General features: G+C 44.2%; 2 protein-coding genes across 2 annotated transcripts in view; both read left to right on the forward strand.

Moving 5' to 3' along the window:
• The first annotated feature begins 1868 nt into the window (after positions 1-1868).
• Positions 1869-9461, forward strand: trim105 (tripartite motif containing 105). The gene is made up of 7 exons (XM_084448802.1): positions 1869-1956; positions 2514-2857; positions 3708-3803; positions 4268-4501; positions 6078-6091; positions 6197-6312; positions 7883-9461. Exons 2-7 carry the CDS (start codon positions 2576-2578, stop codon positions 8440-8442), a joined length of 1302 nt encoding a protein of 433 aa, XP_084304928.1. The 5' UTR covers positions 1869-1956; positions 2514-2575; the 3' UTR covers positions 8443-9461.
• A 3139-nt stretch (positions 9462-12600) lies between these two features.
• Positions 12601-18408, forward strand: part of flt4 (fms related receptor tyrosine kinase 4) — a gene marked incomplete at its 3' end in the record, with an annotated part of 66200 nt that continues 60392 nt past the window's right edge. Inside the window, exon 1 of the mRNA XM_084449130.1 lies at positions 12601-12695. Within this exon, the coding sequence (XP_084305256.1) occupies positions 12638-12695 (58 nt within the window). The 5' untranslated portion in view covers positions 12601-12637. The remainder of the gene's footprint in view (positions 12696-18408) is intronic.

An 18408-nucleotide genomic window follows, 5' to 3' on the forward strand; every position in this document is an offset into this window, starting at 1 on the left:
GCCGTCTCTTTCTAACGTCTTGGCACTCGTCCATTGACGACTGCTGCTCAAAGACTTTTGCCATGAGCCTGGCACCTTCGTAATGATCTGTGTGCATAAAGTACCATAATCAATACATTTCAGCCATCCTTTTTCCTCAGAATAATGAGTCATGATCTTTCTCCCCCCCCCCCCCATCAGTATTTTTTAACAGCTTAAAATGCAAACAGTACCAGTTGTGGACTTTGGGAAAACCCAGACTCTGTGGAGCGCCCAGCCAGGGTTAGGTTCCACACAGCTCTTTATCCATTGGCTGACTTTGTTCATTGGCCAGGAACACATCTGCAACTGTGAGTGAAACCACGTTAGTACCCGCTTCCCTGTACAATTGAAAAGTAGCACACCAATCAGAAACATTGTTCACACAAACATGTTCTTACCCCATCCTTTTGAAAATCAAAAATTGAGCCCACAGCGCATCAAAATGTTTTACTGGTAACAATACTGTATGCAGCTACGGCAAATACTCGCTCATTAATCTCCAATGTTAAAAATTACAATATTTTTATTACATGCTAGATGCAAAATTTTTCAGAATTTTATCTCAAAAACTGTATTTTTGACAGTATTTTTAAGTCTGTCCCCTCAAAATGCTACTGTTCATACAGGAAAAATACAGTCAATCAGAGACGTTGTTGTTGGCAACCCCACGGACCATAGGACTACAACTGGCTAAATTGACTCTGATTGAGAGGACACCTGTGCCACTGATTGTTGGATTGGTTTCCACCCGTCTTGTTAGTGTGTGTATATAGCCTGCATGTAGCTCTTGTTTTCCAAAAATCCAATCGTGTTTTTCATGTAAAACAAAATGTGTGCTTATACGTACAGTTGGACTGAACCAATTTAAACTAATATGACATCCAACCTCAATCTTCAACTTTCAGCAACACACAGATTCATTATTTGGCTAGTTAACAACGGCATTAGTCATTTAGCTGAAACATTTATCCAAAGTGACTTAATTGCATTTTACATAGGAAGTTGGTGTAGGCCTACTATTCACCAGAACTCACAAGTGGGTCTCCTTTCTAAACAAGTGCCTAAGAGTATAATCTAGTGCTTAAGGTAAAGTGCAAAAGTAAATAACAAAAAAAAAACAAGAAGTGCTTAAGAGGGATAATCTTGGTAGTACTTCTTGAAGAGGTGATGACCCTATGGCTAAAAATTAGCATCCTGATGTCGGTGGGCAGTTTACTGTGTGGCCAGGACAGAAAAGAACTGTGGCCATGTCACAATCTCAAACCTTGTTCCATCTCCTAACTAGCAGTTAACAGGAAAACATATGCCTGCACTAGTTTTTGTATATATGTGTACACCTAGACCCTCATATATTTGCCATTTGTCTCCTTCCTTCCTGCAAGTTTCTTCCCCCAGGCCACCCGACACCTGAATGAGACTATCTAGTGTTGTTATCTAGTTTATATAGTGTCACTATATCTAGTATACCGATACAAATTTGAATCTGAATCTGATTTGGGGTGGTTCAAGAGATTCTCTGTGAATCTTCACATGAACATGTGGCAATTTCGATTGATTTTTTATCGTTAAATCCCAATGTATTGTTATAAAGGAAAAGAGTGGGGGGTCTAATTACGTTAATTGCCGATTAGGAATACTACCTAATCTAACTGGATTATTCACGGCCCAATGTTTACTCTGTAGCCTTCCAACCGCGGACCAATCAGAACGGGTTTAGAAATTTGCTTGCCTTTGGACTGCGGCTGCGCTGCGTAAAGTACGCAGTGTTCTGCTCTGTGTTCCTCTTGTCTACGTAAAGTACGCAGTGTTCTGTTCTGCGTAAAGTACGCACTGTTCTGCTCTGTGTTCCTCTTGTCTACGCCGAAATTTCAGTCGCCCGCAGGCAAACAACCAGGGAGCTATGATAAAACTTTGAAAACTCCGGCACCTGAGACCGTAAGTTAATTAATATCTAACGTTATTTTAAATTATAGCCACTCTGTCAAACAGTATTCGATCGGAAAAAGCTAGCTAGCGTTCATGCTGTCTTGCCAACTAGCTAGTGCTAGCATGCCTAGAGCTGTCTAGTTAGCAGGTTGTTATCGTCGTGCAGCTTAAACGATATACTAACATAACACTCACTAAACGATATACTAACATAACACTCACTAAACGATATACTAACATAACACTCACTAAATAGCCAGTGGATTGTAACGAGGACGGGGTTCGCAGGTAGTTGGCTGACCAGCGAGCTAGAGCTTTAGTTTAGATTAGTAGAGGGGTTGGGACGCATGCTTGAATGTTATGTAATAAACTTGATGCCATTTTCTGAATGTCTGGAAGTGAATGAATACATGCCTGAACGCTTCAAACAACTGTGGTGTTTGACAGGCACATTGTCTGAACATTTAGCTGGCTAGCTTGCTTGCTTACCAGCTAGCTAAACTGTCAATATGCTAGGCTATGCATAAGAGGATTTCTGTTAAGTCACACTGACTTTACACCCGCAGGCTTTTGCTTTCGTTTTCATCTCATCTCAGAAGAAAAGGCCCTTGCCAGCTAGAGAGCCACCATGGCTGCTGCCCCTGCGGTGCCCAACAAGATCAGTTTACAGGAGGACCTGACCTGCGCCATCTGCTACGACCTCTTCACTGAGCCCGTCATGCTGGGCTGTATGCACCACTTTTGCAAAGCTTGCATCACGAGGTACTGGAGGGGCACCCGGGGCCCCGTGTCCTGTCCCCAATGTCGCAAGGAGTTCAGCACCAAGCAGTTCCAGACCAACTACCTGGTGACCGCCATGGTGGAGAAGGTTAGGGCCAGCACCTCCGACAGCTTTGTCAGGAACTTGGAGGTGAGTTTCATCTGTTGAGCCTACATGTACACCTGCTCATCAAGATCACGTTTTACCATAAGCCTCCCTGCTTGACTGTGTGATCCTTTTTTGCTGTTGACTTTGACAATATGTTACAATATTACATTAGTCATTTAGCAGACGGTTTTATCCAAAGCGACTTACAATAATTCCATTTAACATGTACCACCACTCGCCAGTATCACTACTCGCCAGAACTCAGTGCTTCTCCTTTTTAAATAAGTGACTAAGGGTGTAATCTAGTGCTAACGTCAGAGTGCAAGAGCAGCAAAATACAAAAGGTGCTAAGAGATAAGGTCTGGGTAGCATTTCCTGAAGAGTTGACTTTTGAACCTGCGGCAAAAGATGGGCAGCGACTCCTGACGTCTCCTGATGTCAGTGGAGTGTGTTGCTTTTCAAAAAATGTTAGGCTACGTTTGATTTTACATCTTAATCAAGTGGCCATATGGCAGCATCCAAAGCAAATATATATATTTAAATATATATATATAAAGTAGGAGAGGCAAGTGACCTTTGAATTGTAAAAGTCATAAAGTGTTTTCTGTGTTGCACTTCATGGTTTTTTATGCTGCATTGTTTGAGCAGGCATTGTGCAATCCTAATGTCTGACTCACCTGAATAAGTGGAACCAAAGGTCATATTCCTTGCCCTTTTACTACACGGATGTTTTATATTGGTTTGTCCTGGAAATGGATGTCAATTTGTAAGGTGCAGCCAAGGTACTGCTACAATAACAGTTGTAAACACTTTTCTCATTAACTTGTCTTGAAAGTCGGTAAAACCTTTAACTGCCTACAGTGATTGGATTACATAATGTATTGTCTTCCAGAAACAACTGAGAGATTCTCTGGAGGCCCATCGTCTGAGGAGGGAGGACTTCATCAACATCATGCGCCGAGACCAGGGCAAGATGGACGCCATAAAGGTACACTCCTGCCACTTAAGGAGGTAGCACTTAGGAGATAAGAGGGAGGGCTTCTAATGGCTGTTGTCTTCGTACTGCACAGTACTGGTCCGTGTTTGCTAATGTAAGTGTGCGTGCGCAGTTAACACAAGTGTGTTTGCTCTGGGTGTGCATGTCTGCGGGTGAGTGAGTGATCTCACCGGAGAGGTACACAGATCTGCCTATCCGTACAGTACATGCATATTCTGACCTATGGAACTGTCATCTAACACATTAGTGGTGAGGATACACACACACACGCATATATATATATATATATATATCTAAACCGCGGGTTGTGCTGCGGTCATAGGCACCAGGCAGCACAACCTGTAGTATATTGGCGAGGGTAGAAGAGGAGAGCAAAAAACAAAAACCACAAGGGTGCATAATTTCCCATTTCATGAGGACAATCCTCATATCCTCCTTGTCTCTGTCCTCCCCAGAGGGTTGGCGGGGAGCTGCAAGCACGGGTCCAGGCGGAGTTCCAGGCTCTGCAGCAGCTCCTGCAGGAGGAGGAGGCCCTGATGCTGGATCAACTAAGGAGGGAGCAGGAGGAGGCCCTGGAGCAGCTGCAGCTCCACCTAGAGGCCCTCCACAAGGCCGTCAGAGAGCTGGAGCAGAGCATCAGTGTCCTGCAGCAGGCCAGCGTGGCCGCAGATAACAGCATACTGGTGGAGGTGAGTGATGACCGTCTTGGACCTGTTTGTTTTGTAATTAAAGGAGTCAACAGTAAACAAAAACAAAACAAACATCTCTATTCGTCTTGCAGCGAACACAGTGCATGCTGTAGGGAGGCAGTGATGCCTTGTCTCCCAAATTATTTGAGATTATACAACGGGTAGTTCCAACCTCGCAATCTGATTGGTTGAGCCATTGTATATTCACGATATACCACTGGCAAAGCCTCTTTACCGTTCTATGTGAAATATTACTGCCTGTAAAAAATGTTGTTCCATTGTGTAACCGTCTGTTGGTTACATTACGGTTTCTCCTCAAGAAAAATGGAAATATTAAATCTGAATTTGAGTTCTATCCGTCCTGTAGCCCAATGTTTACACTGGTAAGGTTTTGCAAAATCCTTGCCGCCACACCATACATTTGATACAAATTGTCAACTGTCAAATCAAACAAGCTTAACATTTATTCAAGGAGCAAGCTAGCATAACCTGTTTGATGGAATTTAGTTTTGATAACTGGTCAGTTGATATATGTTTGCCCATATTACCTAGCTTACAGCTAGACTTTTCCATGGCTCGACTTGCTACACTAGCTCACCACTCGCCAGCAATGAACCTGGACTAGGCTATTGCAACACTCCTCCCCCTTTTACCTGTTCAAATTCAATAGATGTGTCCGGACGGTACCTTGATGAAGCGTGAGAAATGTTGAGTAAATCGGATAACGTATGTAGGAGTTATGAGGACTTCCTGTTTCACCAGTAGGTGGCGCTGTAGGCAATACCTACCTACGGAGGTGGCAAGTCGCAAGTGGCAAAATACCTACCTCTGACCTGTGTGCATTTGAGCTATAGCGAATGATATGATGATGATGATATGATATTGACGTCAGCCGGCAACTGGGGGCTGAGAAACATATCCGAATTTGCGACAAGGAAGTGCGAGTTCATGCAGCATTTTGTTTAATCATTCCTAGTAGCAAGTCGCAATTTGCCACCTCCCAGTTATAAATGAACGCACCATTATTGTAGTTGTATCGCACGCGCGGACTACACGGCTACCATGGAAAGTTGGAAACCAAACAACGGTGTAGCTGTATTGAAGTCCGAGTGGAAACAGTAACATTTGGAGAATCATGTTAGAATGAAACAGGTCGTGACTCGTGAGTAAATCTGATCGTCAGAAATCGGGAGAAATGCGGGAGAGAGCACTGAAAATCGTGAGTCTCCCGTGAAAATCGGGAGGTTTGGCAAGTATGACGGGAGCCCATCTTGGAACTCAATTCAGACTCAACCTTGAGGTAAAGGGGACGCGAACACTGGGAACTCATATTTAGTGACTATACAACACTGATAGACATACATTGAATTGACTATTACTGTCACTTACACACCGATGTGCGGGGCTAATCGACTCAGCAGAGAAATTCTGAGGCGATGTGCAGACGGCTTAACAGTTACTGCAAGAACATTTTCTCCACAAGCTGTCATCTAATTCAGTTTGGGGTGAATTAGCCATTCAGGTGCCTTTGAGTCATCCTGTTAACAGCCTTTTCTGCTTCTTTCTTTTCCTGCAGCTACCACAGATGAGGTGGGTGTTAATTGTACCCCTAACTTTCAAACCATTTACAGCAGCATTCTGTTGATATCCGAAAGATGTAATATATGGACTGGTGTGTAATGGCCTTTTCCACAGACCTTTTTTGCAAGTGGATAAGGAGCCTGACTTCGATGCAAGTGCTTTCAGCAGCAGATACATGGGTCCAGTACAGTACATCACATGGAGGAAGATGTTCAGGTCCCTGAAACCAGGTAATTCCTTATCCAGTAGGCACCATTAAGTCTGTCAAACACCTTGCTAGGGATGGGTATTGGGAACCGGTATTTTTTGGTACCGGTATGTCATTGGGTCAGTACCGAATTGATAAGCTCATGGACAAACGGTGCTGCTATCAGTATTTAACGCATTAGACAATAAATCCATGGAGCCGCATTCGTTTCATAAATCAGCCAACAGCTGGCATCCGTCCCTTAATCATGACCAGGCTGCAGGTGACAGGCGATGATGTTTCATTGTTATTGTTTGTCTCTCTGGGAAGTAGGCATAGTGTAGGACAGGGCAAAACGGTATTTCATATCTACCGACGGTGCTAAATGCAATTCCTGTTAAAAGTTAGTTGTGTCCAAACGGGGTAACACCAGCAACCTCACGAAACACTTACAAGTTTCACTTACAAGTTCCCCCCCCCCCCCCCCCCCAAAAAAAGAAAAAAAAAAGTGTTCCAACAATTGCGTGTCTTTAGCCTACTTAAATGGCTCAATCACCCAGCACAATACACTCTGATGACTTGCACTGAATGGATCGGCCAGGGTTTCATAATCCTGACTTTTTTTGAGTTTCTGATTGATTTTGCTCGGCTATCAGCTACACAATCAAGCCTAAACAATGATGAAATCAGCCCAGACATGATTAAATCATTAAAACGCGCAGCTAAACTGCAGGTCACACTTGTAATCTACGAAGTAGCACGGGGAAAAAGTTGCTCACTTGGACAACAAGAGAGGTGACATAACTGCTTGCCTCCTTACACACAACTTCAAGGCTCATCATCAAGTCACCTTTATGGCTTTTCTTTTCAATGGCTCGAGATCTACCAGCATAGCCTCTGCGACCTACTGGTCGATCGTGATCAACCTATTATAACTATAAGCACTTTGAATTGCTCTTGTGTGCTATATAAATAAAACTTGATTTGATTTTATTTGATATTAGGTACCTATTGGGCACCCCTGCTATAGGGAGATGACCACAGCCCTTAACCCCACTTACCACCCATTACCCATTATCCCATTATCCCATTATCAGACACCCTCATACCTGCTTAGCATGCAGTTGAGCTTGCCAATGTGTAAAAAGCAGCCACAACCAGCAATGCTGGACAAGTATCACACAGGATCACTATATTAGTGACAGTCCACTATGTAAATGAAGGCCAACTGAGACATAAACATCAACCCAGGCAGTGTATGAGTCCCAAAGTGGTAGAGTAGTATCAATAAGAGTATCGATAAGTATCAGGTTCAAAAAGCAATATTGGTATCGATACCTGTATCGATAAAATCCTAACTATACCCATACTTACACCCTGCTTGGTTACATGATAGTAATGACAAAAACATTTTAGTCAATACAAAATTACAACAACTAAAATTCAATTTATATTCAGAGTAGAACATTGTTTTGGTGTGTGTACTGTATCAAGCATGAATAAATAATGGAGATTGAGGCAATAATGTGTTTGCCTGCTCAGTAAACCTTTGTACAGTGTGTGAATATTAATGCTGAAACTGTTGCCACCTCGCTAATTGGTTCCCCCCACAGGCCTCGCCCCAGTGACCTTCGACCAGGACACGGCGCACCCAAACGTCCACGTCTCCCGGGACAAAACCATGGCGGTGGAATGTGATGTCATTGCACCCTACCATCCCAACCCCAAGCGCTTCCTCCAATGTGTGAACGTGCTGGGCGCCCAGGGCTTCCAGTCTGGACGCCACTACTGGGAGGTGGGGGTGGGCAACAAGGCCAAGTGGGACCTGGGGGTGGCGTCCGAGGAGGTGGACCGGCAGGCCCGTGTTAAACTGAGCCCAGAGACCAGCTACTGGACCTTGAGGCTCCGCAATGGAGAGGAGTACTGGGCGGGTACCCAGCCCTGGACCCGGCTGCAGCTCAGCAGCACCCCCCAGAGGATAGGGGTGTTCCTGGACTGCGAGGAGAAGAGGGTGTCCTTCTACAATGCTGACGATATGACTCTGCTGTACTCGTTCAGCAATGGGCCCAGAACCAAGGCCTTCCCTTTCTTCAGCCCCTGCATTAGCGATGACCCCCAAAGACCCCAGCCACTCCAGCTTCTCCACTTCTCCCCTGCAGCTCTGATAGGCTGAGGCTGCTGTTGTCAACAATGCAAGCCACAAAAACGGTATGATTAATCTCATCACTAGAGACAGGCTATTGACCAAAGGTTCCATCTAGAAGTGATGCTCAGAGAGCACAGACCTCCGCCTATGAATGCATGTCGTGGCTCTATGACCTTCCCATGTCGAGATATGACCGTTTCAAGTCTAAAAAATGAATGGAGGTGAATGGCCTGCCATGTTTGGTCGCCCCGTGATTTGGATCCGCTCCAAAATTCAGAGTTTCATGAAAATTGGTCTTGTAGTTTGTGCGTAATCCTGCTAAAGAACCAACGAACCAACACATGCCACTGCTCTGTTGCTGAGATGGAGGCAATAATCACCAATCGTTAAGTGTCTTAAGCCTCAATCGGCAAAACTCTCCATATCAAGCTGAAAAATGTACTTCACAAGCAGCGCAGTTGTAAGCCATGCATGTTTGATTTTTAAGACTAAGCCACGAATCAGGCATTTGCACCATTTTATTTTGAATCTGCATGACTTATATGTGTGTACATTCATTGACATAATAAATACTGCATTAGTCTGCATCACCATGATTGTTTAGATTTGTCAGTATTGTGTTTGTAAATATTGTCTCCCAAGATGATCCTTTCCATGTGTATGCACAGCTTTCTGCATATGTGTTGTGTCATAGTTGTTATTTCTGGTGAAGGGAGAGACTGTGTGATGCCTTGTTTCTGTACAATCTTTGTGTAAACTCTCATTCTATTCTACCTTTAAAACATGAAGTGCACCATATGTGCTGGTTTCCATCTCTGACACACTGATCCTCTTGGACCATGAAGTGTAAAATTAAGTTAACTTATTAGATACGATGCATGTTTACTACTGCACTAACAATATGAGGATCCTCAGTACTGTCTGAAAAAATTTACCCATTTATAATTAGATTCTTATATAATATAATTAGATCCTTAAATAAGATTGGATTTTAATCTGTCAAACACCCTGCTTGTTTGTAATGACAAAAACATTTTAGTCGATAGGCTGCAAAATTATTCACAGTACATTTTTTACAAAGTGCCAATGAGAATAAACAAACCAAAGCAAGTTTTACTTTAACATTGGTCTTGCCTCCATGCGTTTTTGTCGCCAGTTGGAGATGCCGTTGAGGGGGGTCGGGGTTTGGGGGTTGGGTGACCCGGCAGTGCACCTGGTGTGGAAGTGTGTGCTGGATACATGAGGCATCCATCCCTGACACTTTTAACAGCAAGGATGGACCCTCAGTTATCTCCACCAACACAGCGGAGCAGAGCGCTTCCCGTTTCCTCCCGCCAGGTGAAAGGTCAGACAAACAGAGTGACAGTGGGGACGCGTCCAGGCCGTGTAACCAGCCTCAGGGGTGCGCCAGGCAGGATGCCACCCCCAGCTCCCCTGCTGCCTGGCCAGTGTCACACACACCAACACTCACTGGAACAGGAGCCTTGTTCGTTCACACCAGGAGCGAGACCGGGTTGAATGCATTCATCTCTCTATAGTATCAATCTCTCTATAGTAGCTTACACATTTGTAGCCACTGGTTGTGCGCTTAATTTTTCAATGTCCTCTGCAGTTGTAGTGGCTTCTGCTTGAGCCTTACAGCAGTCCTGCGGCAAAGGGTATCTGATTGACGATTATGCTGCTCTTGGAATTTGGACCACCAAATTCTTTTTGCGAACAAAAAGACACAAAATGGAGCTGAACCAGTAGTGGATAGTGAGAGATCAAGTTCACACATCCAGGCACTGAATTGTAGGTCTTGAGTGAACTGATACACCAATCGACCTGCGCACCAAGGTCCAGTCCTCTCTGCTGAGGCTGAATGTGCAGCCAGGAGATGCAGTGAGCGAGTGGCATGTTCCACATCCTCCCTGTAATAGTGCGTGTGGATCCGTAATGTGTTTCCTGACCCGGCGGAGGGCCGGATAGACCGGTGGCTCTTCAAGGACGGGTCCTTGAGCCTGTCTCTCCCGCAGGAACCTGCAGGGCCGGGCCTACAGCACAGCCTTTCATCTCTCGCAACAGGGACGATCATCCAAATAAATGACTGCTTCCTGCCGATCAATAAAGAACACAAAATAATGCAAATACTCGACGAGTAGCTGTTGCTTAATGGTGCTATCGTCACAGCGACATATTGTTGTTAAACAGAAAATATGAGATAGTGTAGCTAGCCCCCGGGGAGTGAGGCTCAGGCAGACTCCAGCCATGACAAACAGAGAGAGCGTGTTTGTGTGTCTGGAACCCCACGAGCTGCTGGGCTGAACACCAGAGAAGCGTCTTAATTACAACCATTCAGTCACAACATTGTTTCAGAGGGTCAAAGAGGTGCATCGCCTCGGGGCTGCGGGGAGAGCGTGGGCCTACAAAAACATTGCGAAGTTCCCCCTAACCCCCTGTGATTCCTCACAGGCCTGGTGTAAACAAGGTTCTCTTCTCCATTTTCGCTCTGTGGTTTCCTGTGCAAGAGGCTGAGTGGCCAGTATAATTAACCAGAGCATGCACCCAGGCCCAGGGTCTGTTCATTAACGGCTTGCTGACGAAAACTGTTCACAAACGAGGAGATAATCATCACTTTTTAATTAAACCCTGCGTCTGAGCAGGAGCAAGACAAGAGAATTGAATGTGTGTGTGTGTGTGTGCGCGTGTGTGTCTGTGTGTGTGTGTGTGCTGCTGGTTGCCTGTATTTCAGAGCCTCTCGGGTCTGTATGGAAATACAGAAGTAATAATGAATGTGTTTTTGTAGTTAATGTCAGCCTCTACAATGTAATCCAGTCTGTGTCTGGGTAGAGGTAACACAGCCTCGGCGAAATGAGGTGGTAATAGATTGCGTTGTACATGGAACCTGTATAAACTACAGTATGGTCATGCTAGTCTCCTGCATGGTCCAGTGGGATTATAATGTCTACTGCCCACAGCTCATCTGATCACCCGTGTACACACACACACACACTGCTGTGGAATTCCCACGACAGGTCTTCCTTGCCTACACACTGCACATAGTGTGTGTGTGTGTGTGTGTGTGTGTGCGTGCATGTGTGTGTGCGTGTGTGTATTTGTGTGTATGTTTTACTACAGGGGTTTGCAGTTTCTTAAAGTCTTCTTGTTGCTTCCTCCAACATAAATTAGATCTGATAGCAGCTCACCAAAGATGTGGCAATGTGATTTTACACTCAGCACATGGTTCTTATTCACACTTTCTGAAGCTGGGGCTATCATGGGGTGGCGGGGTACACGGGAGTGTACAGACGAGATTAGTCTAAGAAAAGAAAAAAAATACGACCTGGTAATGGTTTTATTGAATATGTCATGTGCTAGATGCCACATCTGATATGCCCCGAGGGCCAGAGCCATGTTATAACCGCGCTCAGGACGTGTGCGTGCCAAGTAGAAGTGTCAGCTCTGCTCCTATGGGAACTTCCTCTGGGCGTGTTTGAGCATCACAGAAAAATCCATGTTCCTCATGGATTAAATTCTTAGGGGATTTCAGTATTTCAACTGAAAATTGCTTGTGAAAGATACAGTTGTTCTGATATGACCATAATGACGGGCCTATTGGGCCACTTCGCAGACTTCTGATTAGAGAGGCCTAGCAGTGGAGACCCTGTGAACCTTTAAGGAACTGTTCTTAATGTGTCTAAATTGTCTAGATTGTGTGTGTATTTTTTATGATCCCCAAACATGCTAACTGAACGGAATTATCTGCATGAGGTCGTGTTAAAGCTTAATAAAGTTTAGTATGGACGACAGTTTTAACAGCACCCGTTGCTGACACTGCTCAGTATACCAGAGGAGAAATTAGATCTTTACTCCAGGAAGGAAATTTGTCATGGGTGTTAAGCGATTCTTCCAATGCGACTGCAAGCGTATTTTATGAACGACCGGACTGGGTGGGCTGGTGGGTGTGTGCGCTCCAGTCACGAGCAAGGGAAGGGGGAATCAGTGTAAGTCCATTCAGATCTTTATGCATCCTTTTCAGAGGAAAAGTGCCTCTTTTCTCCTACACATCTTGCTCATCCTCTTTGCAACTCCTGAGACCCAGTTTCCCAGAGGTGAATGCATCTGAGTGTTTTCCATTCACGGAGTCTACCATCTTTCCCCACCGCCTTGCGTTAATAAACACAATTAATTAAAAACTTTGTTAATAAATATCGGCTAACCTTCGAGGGCCGGAGCTCTGGAAATGAAGAGGGATTTTACGTTTTTCTGTCGGATTTGGATTGGGATCACTTATGCCTCAGGTAAGTGTTCAGGCGCTTTCATATTGTAAAAGTTTTGGGGCGCACATAAGTTATGTGCGGACAACAGGGTGGAGGAGTAGAGTAGAGCTGATGTGATTGCTTATTGCCGGTGGCTAAAATTTCGACTGAGTTGAAAAATCAATCATGTAGTCTCACTCCTAACAATACGACTTTTAAAAGCCTATTGGCCTAAGGCCTGCCAACTATCAGAACTTCTCAAAAACGTAATCCTATTTAATAAATTCTGAATATAATTGAGGTTTTGCTGGTGCTACAGCTGACCAATTTAGATTCGTTTATGATTATCTTACATGCATCATTCACTTTGCGATGTCCATTAATTCTTTATCGATTTGTTTGTGTCGAACACGTAACTGTCCGTGTGAGATGTGAAATATAATTTATTTATGATGATCACACTAATGCAGTTCTGTCAGAATCCTGGGTTTCACATCTCTGTTTTCATTCATTTGCTCCAAGACAAGTTTTTCTACATTTTCCCTGTGAAGAAATTTCAGAGGGTGACTGAGCAGAAAGATACATTAGCAGACGCATAATGATGATCCTTAATGGGATTTGCAGCGCACCGTTAGGCACTAGGGGGGGATAGCCTATCCTGTTTTTTACCTTCAGCCTCGTGGGCACCACAGCACATTAAAGCTCATTGCCAGTAATTGATAAACTTGAGTGAAAGAACATTAATGTTCACATTTGAGTTATTGAATGATGACTGGGCCATTTGGCCGGTGGGGAAGTCTGCCCTTGACTCATGTTCTGACAGTAGTAGATCTAGACTGACATGTTTTTGAGCTCATTGTGAATTACAAGCATTCAGAGACTAGTGAATCATGCTAGATCTGTACCGTTAGAATTTCCCATTTGCTTTCATGCCTATATTATTACCATATATAATGTAATAACATCAGTGCATTTGACATCACACAAACCTTTCCAATCAACTTTTACATAGTAATAAATTAAATCATTAATTAAATAATTATTAATAAATTACTTTTTAAAATCACTTCACGTATAACAACATTATACAGCAAAAGCTATTCTCTCAAGTAGCCTATGGTCTAAGAATCAAAAATGTAAAAAAATATTTTGGTTCAGCAAAATTAGTGGGCCTAATTTCTGAGGTAACTCTGGGATTGTGCTTGTTAAATAGCAGCCATTTGAAGGGAATATGACTGGAATTGACCCAGTTTGAGGTTTTGTATCATAACCGAACATGCAGGTCTGAGGCCGGGACTTCCATTGATTGATGTTAACAGCTGCTCATAAAGAACAGGGAATACTGGCCATATGGTTACCCAAATAACTCCATGTGCTTTCCCTTTCATATTAAAGCTGTCCTGGGTTGATTGCTTTTGAAAAATGGGTCTACACTGTGCCAGGGAACCTACAGTACTTTGACATGCAATGTGCAAGCTGTTTTGAATAGAGGATGAGACTGGGAAGGGTCTATTGGACCCTTTTGTTCACTTGTCTTGAGCGTGATGACTCCCTCAGAGTGTTCCCAATGATAGTCTTTCATCGTCAGGGGAGAGGTACAGCATGATTGTGGGGGAAAATATGGACCTGTCATCCAAGGGGTGATTTGCGTTCTCTCAGGAGGACATGCAATATGAACAGCAGTTACGTATTCACTTTTAAATGGTAAATGGACTGCACTTATATAGCGCTTTTCCACCTTAGCGGCACTCAAAGCGCTTTACAATGGCCTCTCATTCACCCATTTACACACACACTCACACACCAATGGCGGCAGCTGCCATGCAAGGTGCTAACCTGCTCATTGGGAGCAATTTGGGGTTAGGTGTCTTGCTCAAGGACACTTCGACATGTGGACAGTCGGAGCTGGGATTCGAACCACTGACCCTTGGATCATTGAACGACCCGCTCTACCAACTGAGCTACAGCCGCCCCTTTTTAAACTTTTACCTCCAGCCATTTCTGTCACACTTCCCTTGATACTTCTGTGCTTGATGTCCCTGTGCTTCGAGCTGCTCTGGTGCCACACCAGTGTTTGAGTGTAATCCTATGATTCTAGAGGACTGGGCTCTTAAAGTACACTGAGGGTCCGCCCCCCCCCCCCCCCCGACCCACCCACCCACCCACCACGCTTCCCGCCCCAATGTCCTGGGAGTCGAGTGCTGCTTATACTGCTTTTATCGGGGTATTTTCTGTACGCATACTTGTGCTTGATCAGATCATCCCAGAAATCTGACTCTCAACTGTGGGTATTATTCTAGCCATCCTCCTCGGAGGTCAGGTTGTTTTAGCCAACGGCAGCCCTCACGGCTGATCTCAGGAATCCACCCCTGGGCTCCACGGAGAGAGTTCTCTCACTGAGCCTTTCTGGCCGTCCCGAGTATCTGGTTCTGTCAGCTTGGGACCGCTCTGAGCAACTCTGGAATGCCGCAATCCCATGTGTGGGAACCCACTCTGCAACCAAGTCCAAATAAATAGGGGATCCGTCCGGTGCCTTCCTCACTCATCACAGGTGTGGGATAGCAAGACCCCAGAGGGCGGCTGTGCGGCTGGCTACACACATCCTTGTCAACGGTTGCTAGGTGCACACAGCCCCAACACCCCTGGCGAGGATTAGGATGGAAAGATAGGCTCTGTCAGCAAGAAGAATAACCCACAGCTTTAGAACAACTCAAGATATGTGTCTGCGTTGGTATCTGAACTAATGAGAACCACATGGTGGCCTGTCTCCGTGTCTCTGAGACCTCAACTCTGGTCTCGACTGTGTTCACTGTGGCAGACCTGGTTAAAACCTCCCCTCTTTACTTGACCCAACAATAACAGACAATTAGGAGCTCCATGTAACTGAGCGGTTATTGTCCCTTATTAAGAAATGTAATAGGCCTCTAATCCTCCATCCGCAGCAGAGAGACAATCCGCGGGTTGGCTCTCCCACTGACTGTCGGTTGGCTGTTAAAGAGAGTGTTACAAATGGAAGTCGATTAGCATGTGGAACGGCGTCTCTGTTTCAGTCTGAATCCCACAGCCTCCCTCCTTCCCTCCCTCCCTCCCTGCTCTGCCGGGTGAGGATGAAATGACAGGAAGCTGATATTGAACTATGATGACAGATTCAATGTTTATTAAATGAAATGGGAGAATGAAATGGGGTGCCTCTCCAAAAACTCATCCCACCCAGATTGAATTCAACTTCAATGCAGACAAGGTAGTCTCTATTGCCTCAGTCTCCTTCACTTTTTATCTTCCTCAAATTCACACTTTTCACAAAAGTGAAAAGGAGTAAACAAATGTATTTGTCTGTGTCATCCATGATTACATCAAACAGTAACTCTGTAAATTAAAATGAATGGTTTGTGACTCCTACACATATTTCAGGTTTGACTCATAAACTAAGTCTGAGAGGAACACAGAGATTATCTCGACAAACTGGAGAAAACAAGCAGAATGAGTAAGAATTTGGTACAAGGAAGTTAAGGTGTCTGACATTAATTATTAACCGTGCCATGTTGTGGATGGTTAGGCTTCCCATCTGTGTTGTTGGAGTGATGTAAACCTGCTCCTAGAATATACTGTGAGGGCACTGTGTCTGTCCACAGTGGAGTGATCCACTTCTGTGGTGTACTGACAATAGCCATTGATAGTAAGGCAACTACAATCACTAATACATATTTGTAACCTTACTCTCAGCTTGGGGATTGTTCCTAGGCTGTGGAAAACTGCTCAAGTACTTCCGTTACATAAGGGAGGTGACTGTAGAGACCTAAGCAATTGCCGCCAAATATCAAAGCCATCCTGTTTAGCCAAGACATGTGAATCCCTAATCCTCAGCTTCATGTGTTCCTGAGTAGAAAATGCCTTTTAAATACTTTTCAGTCTGGTTTTAGAAGTGGTTACAGTATCAACTGCAACTCTTGTTTTAAATGATATTATCTGTGCTCCTGACAATGTTCAGCACTGTGCTGCTCTATTCATAGACCTGGCCAAAGCTTCTGACACAGTGAACCACTAACTTTCATTAGATAGAAAAGCTACTGTTAGCCTAGACCAGAACGCCTGCCTGTGGATTTCACAGACAGGACTCAATGCACTATGGCTGATTCTATTCAGACACATTTTAAAGAGGGCACTAAGATCCTTTACTCATTGGCTCTTTTAAAAAATGGCTGCAGGGTGCACTTTTATGTGGACGATACAGTACTTTACTCAGCAGCAGCATCAATGGAAGGAGCATTGTTAATTTAGCAGATAGCCTTTGACTCCATTCAGTAGCTAAAACTAAATATATAGTATTTTATATGCCACTGACTTTAAAGGAAAGTAATTCTATTATCTACACCTTGGATGTTTGTGCAATTGAGAGAGTGCCCTCCTACCTGGGGATTTTTATTGATAAAAACTGTCTTAAAGATACACAGCTTTTTTGATTTAACATATCATTATGAAATAAATGTGATTGCACACTGTAATGGCTATAGAAAAATGACACCCTATGCGTTTAGATAGGTTCCTTATAGCCTCGCGAATTCTGTCTGCTACCATCTGCACCAGGTGCGATTATACAATTTGTGCAAGCCATCAATGTAGCATGAGACTGAAGTAACTAACGTGCATAGGCACGTTTCTGAATCGTCAAAATGGCCGCTGATCGTCACAAAATGAAAAAGTTGTCTGTGACACCTTTAAAAAACATGTTGACAAAATGATAAAAAAGCTGAGTGATACTTTGGTTCTTATATAGAAATAGATCCAAGTTCCTCACGTGACAATAGAAAGCTGTTAGTCAATCAACCTTCCTGTTAGTTCTGGACTATGGTGATATTATATATGCAGGCCCTACCATTTTAAAATAGCTTAACACTGTTTATCACTCAGCATTTTGTTTTATTACAGGTGATAATTTTAGAACACACTATTGTAACCTGTATGTCAGTGGGGTGGCCATCCTTGCTGCTAGGAGAACGCAGCATTTACCTGTATGTTTACAAAGCGATCTTACAAAAACTAGTTACCTGACATCATTCATCACATGACACTCTGGTCATGACAAGGTCCCAAGACTGGTTGGTTCTTGAGGTCCTTCGAGTGATTTTAAAGGTGTGAATTTAACTGAATTTAAACTAACAGGTATTTAAGGAAAATTACTTTTGGTTTTTCATGGCCTGCGTTTCTTGACGCCTATCCTCATTTAAAGGCAGAAACTGAATCCCAGAGCACAGCGGCTGTAACTGATATTAGGCTACAGCACTCAGAACCACTCTGGTTGCTTAGAAACAAGCATAATTTGGAACACTTATCAGTTTAAAGAGAGCTATCATTGCCATTATGGTTTAACTACCATAATCAGGTCTTAGGCTGCGATTGGCTAGCAAGTGTAGGGTTTCATTGGTCAGTGATTCCTCTTGCTCTGCCATTGGAGGTCACTCCAGGTTCATGGGAAAGAGTGCTTCGGCGAGGCCCGAGGAAATTGTCAGTTTCCCCCCTAAGGCTTTCCACCCCCACTCCCTGACCTGGCCCACTCCCTGCTCCACTGGCCTTGTTTTCTGTGCCGCTTTGGGCTGCTGTATAAGCTCACTGGGACTTCAGATTCAGGGCCTTGTTTATGGGCTGCATCACTTCCACTTACCTAATATGCCCTCTGACGGGGACCTTCAAAGCTCACCATTTGACTTTAAGGAGCCCCGCGTGACCTCACAGCAGGTCAGGCCTGCTACCCGCTGGT

The sequence above is a fragment of the Borostomias antarcticus genome, assembly GCF_949987555.1.
Source record: "Borostomias antarcticus genome assembly, chromosome: 14".
NCBI classification, from domain to species: Eukaryota; Metazoa; Chordata; class Actinopteri; order Stomiiformes; family Stomiidae; genus Borostomias; species Borostomias antarcticus.

Coding starts and splice junctions, on each gene's coding strand:
- trim105 (XM_084448802.1), top strand. CDS start 2,576: ATGGCTGCTGCCCCTGCGGTGCCCAACAAGATCAGTTTACAGGAGGAC. Junction 2,858..3,707: donor GCTTTGTCAGGAACTTGGAG/GTGAGTTTCATC, acceptor ATTGTCTTCCAG/AAACAACTGAGAGATTCTCT. Junction 6,313..7,882: donor GTTCAGGTCCCTGAAACCAG/GTAATTCCTTAT, acceptor TTCCCCCCACAG/GCCTCGCCCCAGTGACCTTC.